Source organism: Chanodichthys erythropterus, chromosome 24 (genome assembly GCF_024489055.1).
Source record: "Chanodichthys erythropterus isolate Z2021 chromosome 24, ASM2448905v1, whole genome shotgun sequence".
NCBI lineage: Eukaryota > Metazoa > Chordata > Actinopteri > Cypriniformes > Xenocyprididae > Chanodichthys > Chanodichthys erythropterus.
In genome coordinates this window covers 252,275-274,082 of record NC_090244.1, presented here as the reverse complement: position 1 = coordinate 274,082, position 21,808 = coordinate 252,275, and the positions used below count along the sequence as shown (strand labels likewise).

Here is a 21,808-nt window from a genome sequence, read left to right as displayed (position 1 = left end):
GGGTCAGCACAGAGGGTGGGGAATCTACAGCAGCCTCCTGGAAGTGGTATGGGGTGATGGATGCTGCGTTAGGCTGTAAGCCGTCCATCACCCCACCACTGCTCATCCAGTCTGGCAGCAAGGATGTTCTCAATAGTTCCTCATCCTCTGTTGCTGGCCCATCTGATTTGGCACAAGCAAACAGGAAGAGAAGAAGCGAAGGGGACCTTTTGACATACCTCAAGGAGATGGAAGAAAGAGAGGCAAAGAGAGAGGAAGAAGCCCAGCACAGAGAGGAAAGAAGAACAAGAGAGTTGGAGAGAGAGAGACAAGACGATATGAAGAGACAAAACAGAGAGAGGAAGAAGCCAGGAGGAGAGAGGACGGGTTCAGGGTGAGAGAGGAGATGAGGGATGAAGAAATGAGATGAGGGATGCAGAGATGAGGAGAGAAGTTGCAGCAAGAGAGGAGAGGTTCCTCAGTTTAATGGAAGTCCTTGCCAAATCACTTTCCAAAAATGACTGATTTACCAATAATCCTATATCTTTAAGCAAATCTCATTTGCTTAAAGAAGTCATCACGTGACGAATCTGCATTTTTACGGATAGCCTATGGAACATACTGCTCGTCTGTAGTGTGGTGTGAATGGATATTAGTGTTTGTTTTACGTCCTACAACTTCAGAGAAATCCTGAGCTAACCAAGATAAAGTCAGATGAAGATGCCGGTACCGTGTTTGTTGAATCTGGACAATCTCATAAAAGTGATCTGGTCAGCAGGACGATCGGTTGTAGCGGTTCTAGCATAAACGTTACTAAATTCAGACAGACTAAAACTTAAGCATAGATCTTATATAAACTGCTTAATCGGCGATTTCCAGTAGGATTTACTAAATATGAAGTGTTTGTATGCCTGCTTATTGTGCGCCGTGCCCAACAAATATTTGTTTTAAAGCAGCAGTAATTACAACTCCTTGAATTGTTTAGAAAAAAAACACACTTTGCCATTCTGTTGACAAACATGTTTATATGGCATTATTTGCAAACCGTTGAAAAATAGACGCAGCACAATTCGCATGCGATGTACCTCTCGCTTGCTGCTGATCTGTGTAATTAAAACCACTTGAGTGGTAAACAGAGTGTAGATTTGCAAGGTTACTATACAAATATCTCAAATAATGTAAGTGTGAGTGACCAAATCGACTGGCTTGGTTTCCTCCCTCCTCCTCAAGCTGAAACGTCAAGCAATAATGCAATAATCAACTTTTAAAGTTTACTAAAACATCACAAACAACAAAGTGATATTTTTTTCTTCAGTATGTCTTTAATTCAGTTAGAAGAACTCAATTATTATTTAGTTATTTATATTTATTTCTTTTTATCGTGTGTGTGATGTTTTTGTACTTGATGTTGAAATCAAGAATAAACAATATTAATTTTAAACATAATCTTGTTCCATTAGGGCAGGAACATGGATATCAGGTGCAGAAACTGCTGCTGCCAGACAGTTCCTCATGGCATCGCCAGACTAGTGTTGTCAAAAGTACCGACTTCGGTACCTATCGGTACTGAAATTTTAAAAACGTGACGCTTTGAGCACTGTTGAGCGGATTCATAAACCTCTCTGATTGGCCATTGTGTTGACGTGCTCATCGGATATGCCTGTGATTGGCTACAATGATCAGCGCGTGGGAGCATTTGAAAGCACACGGAAGTGTTTGAATTTGAAAGCGGGAGCGCGAGCGATTGAAAGCAGGCGTCTAACAGTGGACCCGTGTGTATCTGTGTAAGCGCTTAGTGAAGAGATTAATTGATGACTATTTACAACGAATCCACTCAACAGCGCTCAAAGCGTCACGTTTTAAAAATTTCAGTACCGATAGGTACCGAAGTCGGTACTTTTGACAACACTACACCAGACATTACGTCTTGGGGTTCTGCATTATCTTCATCATCTTCGTCATCATCATCATCGCTGATCACATCTTCAATTATGTCACCATTGGCAAAGCACATGTTGTGAAGGATGACACAGCATGTCACAACAGTGGGTACAAAGTTGGGATTCACCTCCAGAGCTTTGAAAAAAAATTGACCTCCCGCGTGCCATTAGCATGCCAAAAGCCTGCTCAACAACACACCTGGCCTTGGAGTGATGCCTCCAACAGGCTCTCGATAGGGGCTCATGATGCATATGGGTGAAGGAAACATTATTATAAAACAATAAAACAGTTCCTGACCCCTTTAGCACCAACAGTGAAACTTTATTTATCAGTTCTTTCTCAGATATTAACAATAACAAACAAACAACAATAATTATTTACAAAATATTTAATATAATATTATTGGATAGTATAAATTAATTTTAAGCATGGCAAACTTGGTACAGTTTAATATAAAAATGGATAGGCAAAATGCAAATGTTTGAAAGTTTGCCATGTCGGCTATTGCATACATACAGAATTGTGCTAAAACATCCGCACCGCTCTTCGCACATTACAGTTGTGAGCCGCAGATCTGCACCGACGTGCTCTTTCCTGTCTCGTCAATACACCGGTAAGCATTTGTGAAACAATGTTAAGCACGGTAGGGATAAATAAAATGGGTAAATGTAACGTAGGAATGTTGTTTGTCTGGATGATTGACAACAGATGTAAGGATGAACGGAGGCTAATATGCGACACACAGGAATTTTATTACGTGGTAGTGTGTCCCAAAACGTGCATACTATTCTGCTACCCACTCAAAAGTATGTACTTTTTCTTCACAAAAAGAGTACATTTAGGGTGTAGTATAAGTAAGCGAATTGGGACGCAGCGACTGTTTCTGAGCTGCTTTAGCATACAAGAGTCTGCTCATGTGAAAGACTGATATATTGATCTTTGTGACGAGCAGGGCGGGTCCCTGACCCCTAGCAGCTCTCGGCCCGTATCCCAGCTGACGGAAATAAAGGCATGATGACTTTGATCATGAAGAAGATTGTAAAACGGTTCGAATAAATGGGAAGGAGGCAGGAACCGGCAAACGTTCAAATAAACAAGTAACAAAACGAAAGTAAAATGCCGGCAGACCCGATTAGATTTGATTAGCTTTGATTCAGTATTGATTAATTTGGGGTTTATCAGGTTCAGTACATGACAAATTTCCTCAAAGAAATAAATCTCTCTCAACTAATGCTGTAAACTATACAGGCTGGCACATCATTATAATATTAGGTTAACACCGATTTGAAAGCTACTTACATATAGGCTAAATTACACATGGAAGATTTTATTATACATTTTTAATGACAATTATTTTTCTACTCTTTTTTTTTTTTTTTTTTATTATTATTATTTATGTAGGCTTAAACATTTAAATGGAAGCTGTCATAAAACAGATTTATAAATTCACTATCGAAGCACATGTTGAGTACAAATGCAATGAATACGTAATAGTGCATATTTAGCAGAATGATTCCCTTGCAGAAAGTTCATTTTTGTAGCTGAATAATGAGTTTTTGGACATTGAACGGCTTTTCTGAGGTAGGCTAAATGTGACATTTTTACATGCCGTTTTATTGATGCCTTTCTGCGGTTGAAACACTGATTGCATGTGACATGACACAGATTTCGGTAAGTTGTACTGTATCTTTCAACATATCTTCGGATGTTCATTCTTGTTTGTTTTGTGTTGTAACTAGTAAAGCGGAAAAGATGGTCGGTTCACGAGCGCTACAGCGATCTGTCACGACACAGACTCACTCCAGTCTATGGGAAAGTAGCCCATTTTCAATTCTTGTGAGAATCTTGTAACACACATTTATTCTGACATTATACTTCGTTGACAGTATTAATCTAATGAACAGACTCTATAATATCTCTCTGTCTCTGATTCATCATCAGCTCAAAGCATTATGGGTAGAGTCTCTCTGTTCTGATTCATCAACACAGTTTCACTGATGCTTCAGAAGAAAAAACCCCAATCCCAGGATAGAGCGTCTGAGTGAATGTGGTCTGGACTGTGTGGATGAGGATCATTGTGTCTCCAGAGACGCTGTAGAAGGACAGAGTTCCTGCACTGTGATCCACATACACTCCTATTCTATGGCTGATGGGCACTGAAGTGAGATCAATCGGTATCTTATTGTGTGAGAACGTGTAATGGGAGGAAGAGCAGAACAAACTCCAGGAATGATCATTATATCCAAACTGACACTCATCACCCTGTCCTTTCCTGCTGATGCTCTTATATGACACTGATATACACACAACACATCCACTCCTCTCAATCTCCCAGTAACGGCGTCGATCCCACACACTCTCTCTACACAACACCTGAGGACGATACTCAAATCTGTCTGGATGATTAGGATACGACTCATCTGTTTCAGTGAATGTAATCACTGTCTTCCTCTTAGACAGACGGAGGCGTTTATTCACAGTGTTCAGATCCAGAGTGAGCTGAAGGGAATCTGATGGAGATAAAGCACATCACAATCAGGAATCATCTATCTGAACTCTACATGTTCAATATATCATCAGTGTCTCAGTTTAATCCTGTTTAAATCATCATTATGATCAACTCTAAAACTATTGTCATGATCTCTTTCTCCTTCTCCAGGAAAAACATGAACACACTCAGAGTTTCTCTGCTTGTTTTCTCAGTGACTTACACTGTAGGAAGTCATTCCTGGTCTTGGGATCAGTTCCTGTGGAAATCAAGAGACATGAAGAGTGAGATTATAATCAAGAGAAAATCATCCTGCATCGATTACTAACACATTTCTAATATGAAGATTTATATGAGATGATGGAGAATCATTTTTGAGAGCAGATGAATCTCTGAGATCTTTTTGAGCTTCTCTGCACAGAAATCCTCCAACACAGAAGATATTTAGAGAAATGCTGTTTATAGAGCCCAATCCTGACACAATCACTACTGAGGGATTGATATCACTATTGACACGTCTCCATATTTGATTTGTCTTCTGAACACATGAACTGATCACAGATCTGATTAGAGAGGGAACAGGACTCAAATTTCTTTGTTCATAATATGCAGTAATCTTATCGCTTCATAAGACTTCCATTAAACCACTAGGGATTATTTTTAAGCATAATCCTATTGTAAAATACACTCACCTAAAGGATTATTAGGAACACCTGTTCAATTTCTCGTTAATGCAATTATCTAATCAACCAATCACATGGCAGTTGCTTCAATGCATTTAGGGGTGTGGTCCTGGTCAAGACAATCTCCTGAACTCCAAACTGAATGTCAGAATGGGAAAGAAAGGTGATTTAAGCAATTTTGAGTGTGGCATGGTTGTTGGTGCCAGACGGGCCGGTCTGAGTATTTCACAATCTGCTCAGTTACTGGGATTTTCACACACAACCATTTCTAGGGTTTACAAAGAATGGTGTGAAAAGGGAAAACATCCAGTATGCGGCAGTCCTGTGGGCGAAAATGCCTTGTTGATGCTAGAGGTCAGTGGACAATGGGCCGACTGATTCAAGCTGATAGAAGAGCAACTTTGACTGAAATAACCACTCGTTACAACCGAGGTATGCAGCAAAGCATTTGTGAAGCCACAACACGCACAACCTTGAGGCGGATGGGCTACAACAGCAGAAGACCCCACCGGGTACCACTCATCTCCACTACAAATAGGAAAAAGAGGCTACAGTTTGCACAAGCTCACCAACATTAGACAGTTGAAGACTGGAAAAATGTTGTCTGGTCTGATGAGTCTCGATGATGTCTGATGATGTCTTGTTGAGACATTCAGATGGTAGAGTCAGAATTTGACAGAATGAGAACATGGATCCATCATGCCTTGTTACCACTGTGCAGGCTGCTGGTGGTGGTGTAATGGTGTGGGAGATGTTTTCTTGGCACACTTTAGGCCCCTTAGTGCCAGTTGGGCATCATTTAAATGCCACGGCCTACCTGAGCATTGTTTCTGACCATGTCCATCCCTTTATGACCACCATGTACCCATCCCCTGATGGCTACTTCCAGCAGGATAATGCACCATGTCACAAAGCTTGAATCATTTCAAACTGGTTTCTTGAACATGACTGAGTTCACTGTACTAAAATGGCCCCCACAGTCACCAGATCTCAACCCAATAGAGCATCTTTGGGATGTGGTGGAACGGGAGCTTCGTGCCCTGGATGTGCATCCCACAAATCTCCATCAACTGCAAGATGCTATCCTATCAATATGGGCCAACATTTCTAAAGAATGCTTTCAGCACCTTGTTGAATCAATGCCACGTAGAATTAAGGCAGTTCTGAAGGCGAAAGGGGGTCAAACACAGTATTAGTATGGTGTTCCTAATAATCCTTTAGGTGAGTGTGTGTATATACTTCACCAAAACATTGCTGGGCTAGAAGTGCTTTTGGATCGTTCTCACTGTGCTTTGAAATCTTGCGGTGATCGCTCTGCAGGAAGCCGAGGCATTTTGAACAAGTCTGGTGTGTTTGTGTTTGGTGCTGCAGTGCTAGCTTTGCTGTGAAATATGAGACACATACAGTGATGCAAGACCTGGCTCTGTGCTGGCTCTGTGGAAAGGCAAACTGGTTCATAGAAGGCTCGTCAGTTGACCTAACTCCAAACTGGCACTAGCACTAGCTCTGAATTAGCACCTGGTTCGTGCTGGTGGAAAGGGGGTATACGTGAAGTCTTGTGTAGCCCCGTCTGACATTTCTGAGTGTTTCCCCTGGATTCTTGTGTTTGACCTTGGACTGTTTCTTAATTCTTCATGAATCCAGTCAAGTCTCCAGCAATGATATTATACAGCATCTGTGACCCTCTGTTTGCTCAGGGAGCATGTCTTGCAACCATGGAGACGTTTGTGAGAGGCGCTGCGTAATATCATTGCGCCTGCTGCACTCATGGTATGGCAGCAAAGTTCCTTGATTATTACGCCTGAATGAGTATAGTTCTAGCCATATTGGCCTAGAAAATTACAACTTTTCATTTTCCATCGGTCTTAGTACACGATTTAACTACAGAAGAGTCAAGTTTTAAATAGGAGAAATATCGAAACTCTTTGGTCATTTTTAAGCGAGATGCTAACGGTCTAATCAGATTCAATGAACTATGCTAAGCTATGCTAAAGGTGGTACCACCAGAACCGGAGATCAGTTGAATGGATTCGAAAACGGTAAAAGTCAACAGTTTAATTCTAGGGGAGTTGGAAAATGAGCCTGTTTTTAAAAGTGGATTGTTCCTTTAAAGAAGTATTTTTAAAAAAATCAAATACAGGGTATTAGTACTGCATGAAGGCTGGTATGGTGACAAAAAAAAAAACACACATTCTGTGTGTGTACTGAGCACTAATGCCCATAGGCCAATTTCACACTTCCGGGTTTTTGGCTTCCGGAACGATCCACGCAGTGTAAAAGTTTTTCCGGTTACAGTGATGGATAGCTTCGATTAGAACCAGCTCTGAAATCAAAGTCGTTTTACGAATTAAATGTCATTAAAATGTTTGAACGTTTTTGGTGAATTATTGGTGAGACTACAGAGCTCTCATTAAGAGCTAAATTTAATAAATAATTGGAAGTGATGGCGGTTAAACTGGTTATATTCTTTGTTTGGCGCGGCTGTGCATTATCGCGCTCCATGTGCTGTGCAGACGGTGCCTGCGTCTAAAAAGTGCATACTATCCATCCTAAATAGTAGTCTATGTGTAATATTCAGTGCTATTTAGGGTGGATAGTATGCACATTGGGATGTATAGAGTGTTTTTAGCGACGTGCTGGGGAAATGATGCAGAGGATCTTATCACGCAAGATCCTCTGATTCATGAAACAGGACCACTCGCACCCTGATATTTCTGGATATAAACACTTCAGTCTCTCACTCATTTTCCTGTTGTCATCATCATAAAGTGTGTATTATACACAGTATTATTGTGCTGTTGCAACATTAATGCAAAGACTGATAGTTGTGTACAGTGTGGTGTTGGAAATTGTCTTAGTTTAATCATTTTAATCGATCAGGATTAGTTATAACATATGCTTGAATGAACGACAATATTATGTATCTCGATTTTATATCCCCCATTAAAGTATATATTGGGAGTTTTTTTTTTTTATGAATAAATTATATAAATAATGTTCGTCATAGGTAATACGATCGGGGGAATTGCTGAATGAGCTGCGTAGCCTTTACTGTATGACAGCTGGTAATATAAATCCACCTGCGGTAAATTCGAGCAACGGTCTTAGCGGCCGTACAAGCTACAAACCAGTAGAAAATAATTTCTTTGTAGATTATACAAAAGCGACTTGGAAAACAGACAAAACAGAAAAGGTAAGAAGCGATATTTGAGAAAAGAGCATATCAATCTAATAGCCGTAGACGCATAGCGGAACTAACTTTACCCTGCGTCACGTGATTTCCGATTCTTGTGAAAAAGGCCTATTGCCTGCCGTGCAGTTTCCCTGAAGCCACCGGTGTGGCAGTGCCTCTGGGGTTGGGCCCATCATCGATGCCTGCAGCTATATTTCATTTTGAAAATATATTAATAAATTGAGTAACCGTATGTTTCCCATTTTACTGTATTATATGATAGCTAATATTATTTCCTTCTACTGATCTATATAGAGTAATTTATTCAGATCAGTATTTCCTTAATGTTCACAAATACACATACATAGTTGTTACAAATAGTGTCAACTTAAAGTAGAATGGACATGTCAGATATCAGCTACAGTGTTTAATCTATAGATTAAATCAAAGTGAAATGTTAAGCCAATAAGACAAAACTGACAACAGAATACAGTGAGATGTCTGTAATATTGCTGTCATGATGTGGTGAACTAATTTATACAGTATATTTATCTGCTAAAAATATTAAATCTGTTCACGTCTTTCTTATTTGATCTTTTTTCCTAAGCTTGAATTTGTTGTCATACCTTATTTTATAGATTTACAATGAACTTCTGTATGTTTTACATTTATTATGAATAATCTATGATTATTATTAAAAAACAAATGAGATTTTTTTGCATTTGTTAAAAGAAAAGATATTTATATAAATCATAATAATTTTGTTTTTAAGAATGACTGAGATCTTGTATCTTACATTTGACATTAAATACATAACGTACATCTTTAAGGACTATTTGTAACATAATAAATATGTTCTTATATACACTCACCTAAAGGATTATTAGGAACACCATACTAATACTGTGTTTGACCCCCTTTCGCCTTCAGAACTGCCTTAATTCTACGTGGCATTGATTCAACAAGGTGCTGAAAGCATTCTTTAGAAATGTTGGCCCATATTGATAGGATAGCATCTTGCAGTTGATGGAGATTTGTGGGATGCACATCCAGGGCACGAAGCTCCCGTTCCACCACATCCCAAAGATGCTCTATTGGGTTGAGATCTGGTGACTGTGGGGCCATTTTAGTACAGTGAACTCATTGTCATGTTCAAGAAACCAATTTGAAATGATTCGAGCTTTGTGACATGGTGCATTATCCTGCTGGAAGTAGCCATCAGAGGATGGGTACATGGTGGTCATAAAGGGATGGACATGGTCAGAAACAATGCTCAGGTAGGCTGTGGCATTTAAACGATGCCCAACTGGCACTAAGGGGCCTAAAGTGTGCCAAGAAAACATCTCCCACACCATTACACCACCACCAGCAGCCTGCACAGTGGTAACAAGGCATGATGGATCCATGTTCTCATTCTGTCAAATTCTGACTCTACCATCTGAATGTCTCAACAAGACATCATCAGACATCATCGAGACTCATCAGACCAGACAACATTTTTCCAGTCTTCAACTGTCTAATGTTGGTGAGCTTGTGCAAACTGTAGCCTCTTTTTCCTATTTGTAGTGGAGATGAGTGGTACCCGGTGGGGTCTTCTGCTGTTGTAGCCCATCCACCTCAAGGTTGTGCGTGTTGTGGCTTCACAAATGCTTTGCTGCATACCTCGGTTGTAACGAGTGGATATTTCAGTCAAAGTTGCTCTTCTATCAGCTTGAATCAGTCGGCCCATTCTCCTCTGACCTCTAGCATCAACAAGGCATTTTCACCCACAGGACTGCCGCATACTGGATGTTTTCCCTTTTCACACCATTCTTTGTAAACCCTAGAAATGGTTGTGTGTGAAAATCCCAGTAACTGAGCAGATTGTGAAATACTCAGACCGGCCCGTCTGGCACCAACAACCATGCCACACTCAAAATTGCTTAAATCACCTTTCTTTCCCATTCTGACATTCAGTTTGGAGTTCAGGAGATTGTCTTGACCAGGACCACACCCCTAAATGCATTGAAGCAACTGCCATGTGATTGGTTGATTAGATAATTGCATTAACGAGAAATTGAACAGGTGTTCCTAATAATCCTTTAGGTGAGTGTACAGTCAAATGGGAAACACTTTTCAACATGTTACACATTTATTAATAGCCACACCTGTTATGAAATATGGTTGTCAAGACAAACATTGACTGTGTGAATAAAGCAAAAAATATATTTATATATATTTTTATAATATATTTATTTTTATATATAAAAAAAAGAAAATAAAGATGCAAAAAAGTGCATATGACACTTACCTGAAGGCGGTATGGGGCCGATAGTGTCACTAGCTTCACTCACTCCCACTTTACCCACAATCCTGTAGCGAATCAGGTGCTGCGTTCCAGGTTCCAATCCAGTCAGAGTAAAGTCTTCATCAGGTGTGTTTTTGACAATCCACTGTTCCTCTTTCACCTGCTGGTACTCCACTCTGTACTGCACAGTTTCTCCAGTCGGGGACTTCTGCAGTTTCAGGGACACACTCTGCTCCAGGACTTCCTTCACTTCTGGTGGGGGAGGCTTCGACACGGGCTGGAAATGTGTGTCTGTCAGCTGCCCTTTTTCATACAGATAGATGGAGGAGCCTGGACTGGATGGATCGGAGATGGCAGAAATAATGAATCTGTATCTCTTTTCATCTTTGTTAGCCTCTGAAAAACTTCTGAAAAGAGATAAGTTCTCTCTCATCTTTGAGACAACAGTATCGTTGAACCACTCTTCTGATATGAACATGCTAGAACACGTTTTCACTACCACATCTAGCTTCTTGAACTCTTCAGAATCCAAAAACTCCTTCAGAGTTGAAAGATACTGGTCCTCATACTTAAGAGATGTGAAGGTCAAGCACATCACAGCATCAATATCAGGATCACAGAGGAGGATCTTGAGATGGTTTGAGTCTTCAGTTTTGATTCCCTCCAGCTTCTTGGTGTGAGAACTCAAGAGGCCAAGTTCAAACTTGGCTTCATCTAACCACTGGTTAAGCATGTCAGCTTTAAAATGGGAGTTGTAGTGGATCTTCAGAATGTCTTCCAGTGACTTCTCCTCCATCTCTCCTCCTCGTATAGCAGGCAAGACTCTGGCCACTTCTTTCATGAACACTGATTTGTAAATGTCAAGAGAGCGCTGAAATAAACTGAGCCTCTCTTTGATGTCTCTGAAAACATTTACCAGTGGATTTCTGGAGAGATCGTTGCATGTCCTCTCTGCCTCTAACAGCCCCTCTATTATATCTTCCGTGTTGGGAACCAGACATGTGGTGATTTCTCTCTCCATCCGAGCTGCTTTTGTATCCAGAAGAGATAGAGGATAGAGCCAGACTTTTATTGGAACTGCATTCTGTGGATTCTCCTTCAGGTGAACGGGGAGCTTCTTGTACACCTCTAGGGCCTCCATGTAAGTGGTGGGGTTCTGATCAAGGCGGAAGTCACCATAAAATGTGCAGGAGATACTCTCAGCCACTTTCTTATCACCATCTTTCATTTCTAGAGCTCCTTCTCCCTCAATAGAAAATTGAGGGATATTCTTGACCATGATTTTCAGATCTCCCTCAATCTCCTGCTCATGTTCCTCTTCTGAAAATGTCAGATCAAACACCATGAAGGCCTGAGCTCCGTACAGTACAGCCGTGACCACATGAGTTGCAGTTTTCTGGTCAAACACCTCAGGATAGGTGATCTGAGCTGAGGCCAGATGGGTCATGGTGAGCCGGTCAAATCTGGTGGTTTCACTGTAATTCATTGTAACTCTGGATTGTTGGTTTGAGGATTTGGTGTCACTCAGAAACTTGGCAGATCCTCCCACCTTCACCAGTCCTCCCAAGAAGCTGGCCTTCAGGGAAGCACTTACATCCAGGAGACTGGACTTACTAGAGAGAGAGTCGGAATTACTGAACTTCAAATCTGAGTTGGGCTTTGGACGACTGTCCAAATCTTCACTCAGTGATTTCTTATCCCACAGGGTAACACCTGAAATGAGAAATGGCTTTAACAGTTACGTATGAGGACGCAATGCACTGTTGAAGTAAACATGCTGATGTTGTATCTATAAGACTAATAATTTAATATATGTGTGCTTCATCTTATGTCTCAAAATGACCACACGTACGGTTTTGTTGATTCACATTTGGGTGAAAAGGGAATAAAAAGCATTTACAGCACCTGGAATGAAGGTATCACTGCGGCAGTCATACAGCATACCAGGATACAGAGGTCTTCCTAGAGCTGCCACTTCAATCGTCTCTGATTCCATGACTGCAGTAAATTACAATGAACAATGGGGATATTTATACATTTGAAGTTTAATAATGACTACTTTACCATTCTAAAATTCTTTTTACTTGTTACTGATTTCATTAAGTTCTCACGTTGTTTTAAAAACCTTAAAATGTAATCTAATTCAGATGGGAGCCAATCATAAGTCACAATCTCAGACAGAATACATCATGATGAAAGAGCTGTGTGGGCACGCATTGAGCCAAATTTAAAAAAGTTTAAGGAGCAAATGCCCAATCTTACAACCATCCACTTCATGAGTGATGGGCCTGTTACCCAGTATAAGAATAAGCACAACTTTGGTCTCCTGACCAAACTGCCCTTTATTTTGGGGTTCAAGGGGGTAACCTGGAGTTTCTCTGAGAAACCCATGGTATGGGTGCACCTGATGGTGTGGACAGTGGTGCATTAAGATAACCAGAGGACCCTGGGCTAAACAATTACGGTAAATATGCAGACCAAGTAAAATTGTTCACATGCGTTTCAAAGGACAAAGTACTAGGACGACACCCAGACTCTTAACCTGAGAAGATTATAGAATTATCAATGGATTTGCTTTTTTTTTTATTATTATTTTTACCTTCTGTTCTTAATGTTTTTTGTTTGGGGGTTGAATGTGTTTTGTTTGCATCTTCAAGTTGGGTTTCCAAGATAACTACTAACACAACTTATCTAATTGGCCAAGTCAGTCCAAAATAGTTGTAATTTACACCTCGCCACATGGAATGTTAAAGGTTTGGGGAATCCTATTAAAAAAAAAAAAAAGGTGCTTATCAAAGAAACCCACTTACCTGAACAAGAGTCACAGAAACTATGTAAAGACTGGGTTGGTCATGTTTTTACAGCACTGTCTCGAGTCAGTCACCTTAATATTTTTGCCACTTTAGAAGGTATTCTGTGTGATTTGGGTGATTATCCGGTCATATGGGCAGGAGACATGAATGTGGTTGTAGATGCTATTTTAGACCGCAGCATTCGGTCGTCACAAGGACCCCTAGATCAGCCGTTATGTTAAAGCAAGTGTGTACTTCTCTAGGCCTTGTTGATGCTTGGTTGCTTAATCCATCTGGCAGAGATTATACTTTCTTTTCATCTCCACACAACACATATTTACGTATAGATGATTATTTTTTTTCTAAAAACATTGTTTCCTCCATGCTGAACTGTAAAATTGGCATATTGATTTCAGACCATGCACCAGTATTTCTGGATCTTACACCATTGGACACTATTAAAAGATCATATAGATGGAGGTTTGATTCCACTTTGTTACATCTCCCTTCCTTTAAAGATTTACTCAAAGAGTAAATAGATTTTTATTTATCTACTAATCTAAATTCAGCTCCATCAGTAGGGGTGGCATGGGAGGCGTTAAAGCATATGTTAGAGGGGTCATTATACAGTACGCCTCAGCCAGGATAAAGTTAGAGCGGAACAAGTTGTCTGTACTAGAAGGGCAGATCAAAGAAGCAGAAAATAATTTCAAACGGAGAATGAACCAAGCCAACCTAAGACTCTTAACACAGCTAAAGTATCAATACAATAATATTCTTACTCAGAAAGTAGAATTTGACCTGTTCAGACTGAGACAAAAATAATTTGAATCTGGAGATAAAGCAGGGAAAATGTTGGCTAGATACATTAAACATAGGGAATCCTCTGCCTCAATATGTGCTATCCGAACCCCTGGGAGAGGCCTTGTAACCAAGGCCATGGATATTAATGCTGCACTTGAGGATTTCTATCTAAATTTGTACACTTCTTGTAGTAAGAAATAAAAAACTTCCTCAGTGGACTTAATATTCCGTCTCTCAGTGAGAAACAGCGGGAGCTTTTGGATTCTCCCATAACAGAAGATGAAATTTCAAGTAATTAAGAATTTGACAACAGGAAAGGCTCCTGGATCAGACAGGTTCACAGCTGAATTTTTCAAATGTTACTCCTCAGAATTAACACCCCTATTTAAAGATATGTATCAGGAGGCTATCGAAAGGCCCCAACTTTGTAGCAGGCCTTAATCTCAGTCATTTTAAAGAAGGGGAAGAACCCAACTGATTGTTCTAGCTACCAACCAATTTCATTGATTCCTCTAGACATCAAAATACTTTCTAAAATTCTTGCCAACCGCTTACAAAACGTACCTCAGCTCTAATACATCCTCATCAGGTTGGCTTTATTCAAATAGGTACTCTTCTGATAATATTAGACGCTTCATCAACGTTATGTGGGCAGTCAGGAATGATAGTTCTCCTATTGCTGTGGTGTCACTTGATGCCCAGAAGGCATTCGATTGTGTTGAGTGGCCTTACTTGTTCACAGCATTAGAAGCTTTTGGAATTGGCCCGATTTTTATAAAGTGGGTGAAGTTGTTATATAAACATCCAGAGGCTGCTGTGCAAACTAACAGTGTTATTCCTTCATACTCCAGACTGGGTCGAGGTATGCGTCAGGGTTGCCCGCTCTCCCCTTTGCTTTTTTGTTTGGCGTTGGAACCCTTAGCCGTGGCAATTAGATGAAATACCAGCTTCCCTGGGGAAAATTATGCTTTATACAGATGATATTTTGCCTTTTGTCACAGATCCAACTAATTCAATTCCAGCACTGCTTAGTATGATAAATAATTTCTCAAAATTGTCTGGGTACAAGGTCAATTGGTCCAAATCAGAGGCTCTACCCCTGACTGCTTACTGTCCAAGCTTACTGCTTACTGTTTCAGACCTGTACATTTAAATGGCCTGTCAAGGGCGTTGTATATTTAGGATTTACCTTTCCCCATCAGTTCAAGGATATTGTTAAAGTCAATCTGGAACCCTTATTGGAGAAAATTTCAGCTGACACCGCTAGATGGGCACCCCTTTTTCTTTCCCTCTGGGGCAAAGTCAATGTATTAAAAATGAACTCCATACCTAAAATTAATTATGTCTTAAGCTCTCTGCCGGTGTCTGTCCATTCAAAATATTTCAGTATATTTGACAGGATATGTAAGCAGTTTTTGTGGAATGGGAAGAAACCTTGAATGCAGCTAGAGAAATTACAGCTTCCAGTTGAGAGGGGAGGACTAGGTCTTCCCAAGTTATCGCTGTATCATTATGCATTTAGTTTGAGACACCTGGGACAATGGATGTTACCTCCAGAACAAGCTCCCCATGGTTAGTTATGGTTGTCCGCTTATACCTTTTGAGTCCATATTGATAACAAAACTACCACTACCAGTGCGTAATCATCCAATTATTTCCCATCTTTCATCTGCTATTTGGCCCAATCCAAAGTTGCTAATAGGTGGAACACCCATGTTATGGAAGAAATGGATAGATAAAAATATAAATATTCTGGAAGATCTTTATGAGGATGATGCTTTAATATCTTTTGAGAGACATAAGCAAAAATTCACCTTGCTTAACGATCAGTTCTGGAGATATCTACAGATGAGACATGCTCACAAGTATCTTTACCTCTCCCTCATATGCTCCCAGGGATAAAAACTTTCGGATTTAGGACGGGTGGCAGCCCTTGAAAAACTCTCCTATAGTCTGCACGGGAGGATCGAGATTTATTCTGAAAAATGGGGGAAATTGCCATAAAACATGAAATCGGTTGCCCTCCTCTCTCTGGCATCGCCAACATTCAGGATTCATTTTATAAGATTTCTTCATTTTAAGTAAACTTTTATTTATATAGCACTGTTAGGACCGCTAGGGGTCAGCCATAACAGAAGGAAGCGAGTCTCAATACCAGAGAGATATCAAAATCAATACAAAGTTTATTTACAATGAAAATAAGGGTTTCAATGCCAGGGGCGGATACAGCCAAAATAATAAACAAAACAATCTTCTTTTAGAAACTAAATTACCAAAAATAAAGAAAAATAAAGAAAACAAAATACAACTTAACTTACCTATCTCCCTTAACCATAAACAAAGTGAAATTAAGATACAAATAAGCTGTCGTCAAACCCCCTACCTCCCTTAAAGTGAAAATAATATTTACAAGAGTTTTTACAGCAGGCAGAGCCTGATATTGCTGAGTTCAACATGTTCCTGGGTCAACATTGTTGTTGATCCTGGAACATTCAAATCAACCAATCAGATTTGAGGGACAAGTTTACAGATTATGTCAAGTTTAGGCTTAAAATCATGAATTGGTGCTTCTACATCAGTGTTATTCATCTATCATTCCCCTCTGATTTTTGGGATAACTTATGGGTAGGATTAGGTTTAGGGGTAGGAATAGGGTCGAGACTAAATTTTCAGACTAGAATGTTGTTCCAGGATCAACAAAATATGTTCACCCAGGAACGCATCTAACTCAGCAATATCAGGACGTGCTTTACAGCAGTATATACAGGGTTTTGGGCAAACAAATCAGATTTGGAATTCAATTAGCGTAGACAAACAGGCAGAGATCAAATAAACCAGGTAATCAAAAATATTAACAACAAACAAACACTCACAATCTCTCTGGCACGACACTCTCAAACAAACAATGACAAAACGAACAGTATTATCAAAAAGTCAATGGACGCGAAGAACGATGGTGATTGCACAAAGTCAACGAGGCAAAGGTTGAGTGTTTGGGGCGGTCCTTAAGTACAGGTCAGATGCTTAGCTGGACCAATCAGTGTTTCCCGAACGGTAAATGGAAACCACGCCCACCTGGAACACAAACAGGACTATACACAGAGAAAGAGTATACAATGACAGATGAAAACAGACAATATATCTTAGGGTCTTAACAAGCACCTTTCACAGATATAAATCATATATAAATGCAACAATTTTAATAAAAGAACAATAATAAAACTATGATAAATAAAAATTAAAACATAAAAGCCCAATCAACTAAAAACCTGTCTAAATAAAAGTGTCTTCAGCTGCTTTTTAAAAGAATCAACAGAATCGTCCACTCGCAGTGACGGGCAGGGCGTTCCAGAGTCTGGGGGCGACTGCTAAGGACCGGTCTCTCCGAAAGTTGTCCGTGTTTCACGCTCATATACTGGAGTCTTTATTCATGCAGATCCTGACTACAGGCTCTGAGTAGTGCTGTACAATAAGATTGTTATTCCCATGATTTCTTAAGAGTTAATAAACAATTAACACTGTGTGTGTTCATTGGACAACAGGTTAATTGATTGTAATATTTTATTACATTAAGTTAATTTTATAAACTGATCCAAATATTTATAATTAATTATAACTAGTTATGATTCATTATTATATTTAACATATCATATTTGAGCTAATTTGCTACAGCAATTAACAAAATTAATTTTGTTTAATCTTTTATTTCAAATTCTTACATTTGATAAATTAAAATTGTAAGACACTATAATTAAATTTACACTGAAAAACTACAACTGCATTCAGTAATGTTATGAGATTCTTTACATTTTTGAATATACAAATAGGAAATGTTGGTGGGAAATTTATACTTTTATTTTTTTATACTATTATTTTATACTTCTAAACTTGAAATTAAACTGCCAGTAGATGGTGGCAAGTGTCTTAATGAGTGAGCCATTCAAAAGGCTGAATCAAGAATGAACCAGTTATTTTTTGAAGTTCTAATAAAATTAAAAAAAAGCAGTTATTTATGATTGGGGAATTGAATCTTCACTGAACCGATTCGTTCAAAGCGCTGAATCGTTCAAAACGGCTGTGTAGCTGCGAGATGCGCTGGTTCTGCTTTGTTTGGAACTATTTTTGCTGCTACAATAGAACGAAAAACAGGCAATATTGCACCTGAAACGTAAGTGATTAATATTAACTAGTTTATTGAACTGTTGTATGAAATCAGTGTCAAATTTAATCAAGGTGATATTCAGGAATTCAGCACTTTCGGTCATGTGATGCTTAACTTTATCATATGTCGTAAATAGCAAGCTATAAAAACCCCACATATTGAATTTTTATTGCAACATGATAACTGAGTTTATTTGTTGTGAATTCTCCTCAAGAGGTTACGAGAGCCTCGAGCACAATATCACCTCCAGTCAGTACAGTATTACACTCCACTATCAATCGCCACTTGAGCTAAGAGTACATTATCAAATTCATCCTACACCATTTTAACATGATTAAAAATACATACGTATATTTTAGAGCTGCAAAATTTTGGATTATATTCTGGAACTTGTAAAGACAACCAAACAAAATAATATAAGATACTATCGATTATCACAAAATGATTGTGGGCTAATTGCTGCAGTCTAATTAAAAATATTTAATTATTCTGAATTAGTTATAGGTTTGAATTTATATATATATATTTAACTGGAATATTTAACTGGAATATTTAATAAGACATGAACTAAATATTTTGCTACAAAAAAAGATCTGAATCTGTTCATTAAGAATCTTCTGAACGAACCGATTCAGTAGAACGAATCAGATTTTCCAAAGCTACACATATTTTGAGGAGGACCGTTGAGATGAACCGATTCGCTAGAATGAACCAGAAGCTACAACCGATTCAGTGAAATAAATCTGATTTTCCAGCGCTATATATCATTCTCCTAAAGTCTAAACATGAAGGACATTTTACAGCTCATTCAGTTAAACTGACAGATGAGGATTATTTGTTGAGCAAATGTATGCTTTAGTGAAAATTCCCCAAACCGGAAATGCCTCACATAATCTAACACGCAGTCGGGCTCGTCGGGAAACACAGAGATTATCTAATACAGACACACATCACAACATCATGGATGTTATTATGAGAAGGATATTACTGAACTTACCAATTGTTAGGATGGAAACTATTTTGGTCTTCGGTGGTCTGAAAATCGCGTCTTCTCTGAAGATGAAGACACACTTTCAAGCTGTGTCCCAGTTCAGGGCAGGGCAGGGGCATGAAAGGGGTGGGGTTTTGGAGTGGAGGTTTGTACGAAGCTATAAATATTACTATTTGAATTTGAAATGTGTAAATTTGAATTATAGACAAGTGTAAATTAATAAAATTGAATATTATGTTGCATTTTACGTAGTTCTGAATTAGATTTTTTTTAAAACTTGAATATTAAACATTTGAAATGGAACACAACTGAAATGTTTTCATGGCAGAATTTTATAGACATGTATTTTCAAACAGCAGATTTTTAGTGCTGAAATTCTGTCAAAAAAAAAAAAATCATTATCAAAAATTGTCTAATAATAATAATAATCATCAAAAATGGTCAAAGATCATCTCCGTCTGCCCGTACAGCTGAAAGCTTCAGGTTTATCACTGAATGTTCTGAAGACGGTCTTTGAGGAAACATGAGAGAGAAGTGTTGTGCAGACAGATCAAATCTGAGGAACATGAAGCTTCACAGAAGCATTTGAAATGGATTGCGAATGTTTTTTTCATCTTCTCAATGTCAATCACTTTCTCCAGCCTGATGGACCATAGTGTCAGCTGACTGCGCTGTGTTTGTCCTCACTTAGTGTCTGTGTGCGTCTCCATCGGCTCTGAGCTCTTCAGTCGCTATACTGTTTACACAAATTCAGGCACTGACCCTGGATCAGCACACATGAGGACACTGATGACTGCATTTCCTCTTTATTCAATCTCATCACTGGAATTAATGAAGAGCACAACTGATATTTGTGACTGAGACAGTCCTTACAGTGGCTGACCCCTGATCAGTGCCCTAACTAGTGAACTAGGGAGCCTGTGTGTTTAATGCTGGTGTGCTCCTGATGTAGGGATGGAGTCCAGTCGGGGTCAGTCTCTCCAGAACCTTTCAGCAGTTCCACCTGCAATGACATGAAACGGCTCTGAGTCAAACCGGAAGAATTAAGAAACACAGACCAATTTAAGGAAAGGGATTCAGTTTAAATTCCACTGATTGATTGTTTCAGAGCACATATAATCCACAACAATGTGTTGATGTAACGTTTGCCTCTTCAGAAAACAGAAATCTAACGTCTCTTTGTGAAAATGTAGAGATCAAACACACAAGAATGGAGAGATGTTGGTGAAAGTGATGTTTGTGTGTCTCTCCGCTGCGACCCAGGCCATCCGGAGCCTCCGTTATCCTCTACAGACGCTCCAGACAGACTTTATCAAGGAGGAAACTGACTAAATCTGGCCTCCTAGTAGAGTTGATCCTGATGAACATGGACAAAATGGAGGAAAAGTTCTGCAATCAAACACTTTCTGTCCTACAGAGAGTTTGGGATCATGTGATAACGGAGCCGACGGACACAAGAATCACACCAGAGATGAGAAACAAGAACCAAGATGAGCTTTATTTACAAGCTGCTGCAGAAATCAGCAAACAAAGTGTTGAGGAGTTTAATCAAATAAAAGATTAAACAGTAAAACCAGTTAAAAACAAACTTTACTAAAACTGACTTACAAAATCTTAATAATGAGGTAAAAGTCAATAAATACAAATGGATAACAATCAGTCATTTTCTTAAATAGTTAAAACAAAAATGTGAGGCCCACATAATATAAAAGTTATAAAAACAGATGGTGTTGATTTAAAAAATAAAAGCCATTAAAAAAAACTATTCTAACTTACAATGACAAACAAATCTTCAATAAAAACAAGGTAAAAACAATACAAATTGATACAATTATACAGTTAAAAATGTGAAGCCCACATAAAATAGTTATAAAATATTTAATATTTACAAATTAAAACATAAAAAGGCTCCTGTTGTTGGATATTTCACATCTGGTCAGCTCCGACTTCAAATAAACCACCTCAGGACCTCCAGATCACAACACCACAACAAGAAATGACAAATGAGACTGGAACAAACAGTACATTTTACTTTAATTTTTTTTTTTCTGAGCTGCTTTAGCATACAAGAGTCTGCTCATGTGAAAGACATTAATTAAGACATTAGTTCAGTGTATATGTGTAATGCTGCTGATCACAGTGTGAATATTGAGAATTACAGTAAATTACTGAACCTGCTCATATAACATATGAATGAGGTAATTACATGTGTTCATATTACCAATCAAAGGAACTGTCATATAAATGAACTTGTGTAATCTGCAGTCACGTGACCGTCTGTGTGTTTTCTTGAGGAACAGCTCCCTCTGCTGGTCATTCATGAGTTCATCAGGACAGATATATATGTTATCATGTTCTGTTACATTATCACGGATTATTTCAGTTCAGGATAATGAATTAATGTACGCAATAATTCATGGCAAAAAGCACGACTCACTTAATTTATCTGAATCTACAGCAAACGGTTGACAGCTACACCAATCAAACGCTTCGCTGTGTGGCACGTGAC

General features: G+C 38.9%; 1 protein-coding gene across 1 annotated transcript; it reads right to left on the bottom strand.

The window, feature by feature from the left end:
- Window positions 1-3,900: 3,900 nt before the first annotated feature.
- Window positions 3,901-12,546, bottom strand: LOC137015569 (neoverrucotoxin subunit beta-like). The gene is made up of 4 exons (XM_067380619.1): window positions 12,456-12,546; window positions 10,554-12,263; window positions 4,632-4,667; window positions 3,901-4,430 (listed from the first exon to the last, which is right to left on the bottom strand). Exons 1-4 carry the CDS (start codon window positions 12,544-12,546, stop codon window positions 3,901-3,903), a joined length of 2,367 nt encoding a protein of 788 aa, XP_067236720.1.
- Between the last annotated feature and the right edge of the window lie 9,262 nt (window positions 12,547-21,808).

What these genes read in the sequence shown, in the direction of transcription:
- LOC137015569 (XM_067380619.1), bottom strand. Translation starts at nt 12,546, where the DNA reads ATGGAATCAGAGACGATTGAAGTGGCAGCTCTAGGAAGACCTCTGTAT. An exon ending in CAGTGATACCTTCATTCCAG is followed by an intron (nt 12,264 to 12,455) that starts GTGCTGTAAATG and finishes TTCTCATTTCAG; the next exon opens with GTGTTACCCTGTGGGATAAG. An exon ending in CGGCCCCATACCGCCTTCAG is followed by an intron (nt 4,668 to 10,553) that starts GTAAGTGTCATA and finishes TGATTTCCACAG; the next exon opens with GAACTGATCCCAAGACCAGG.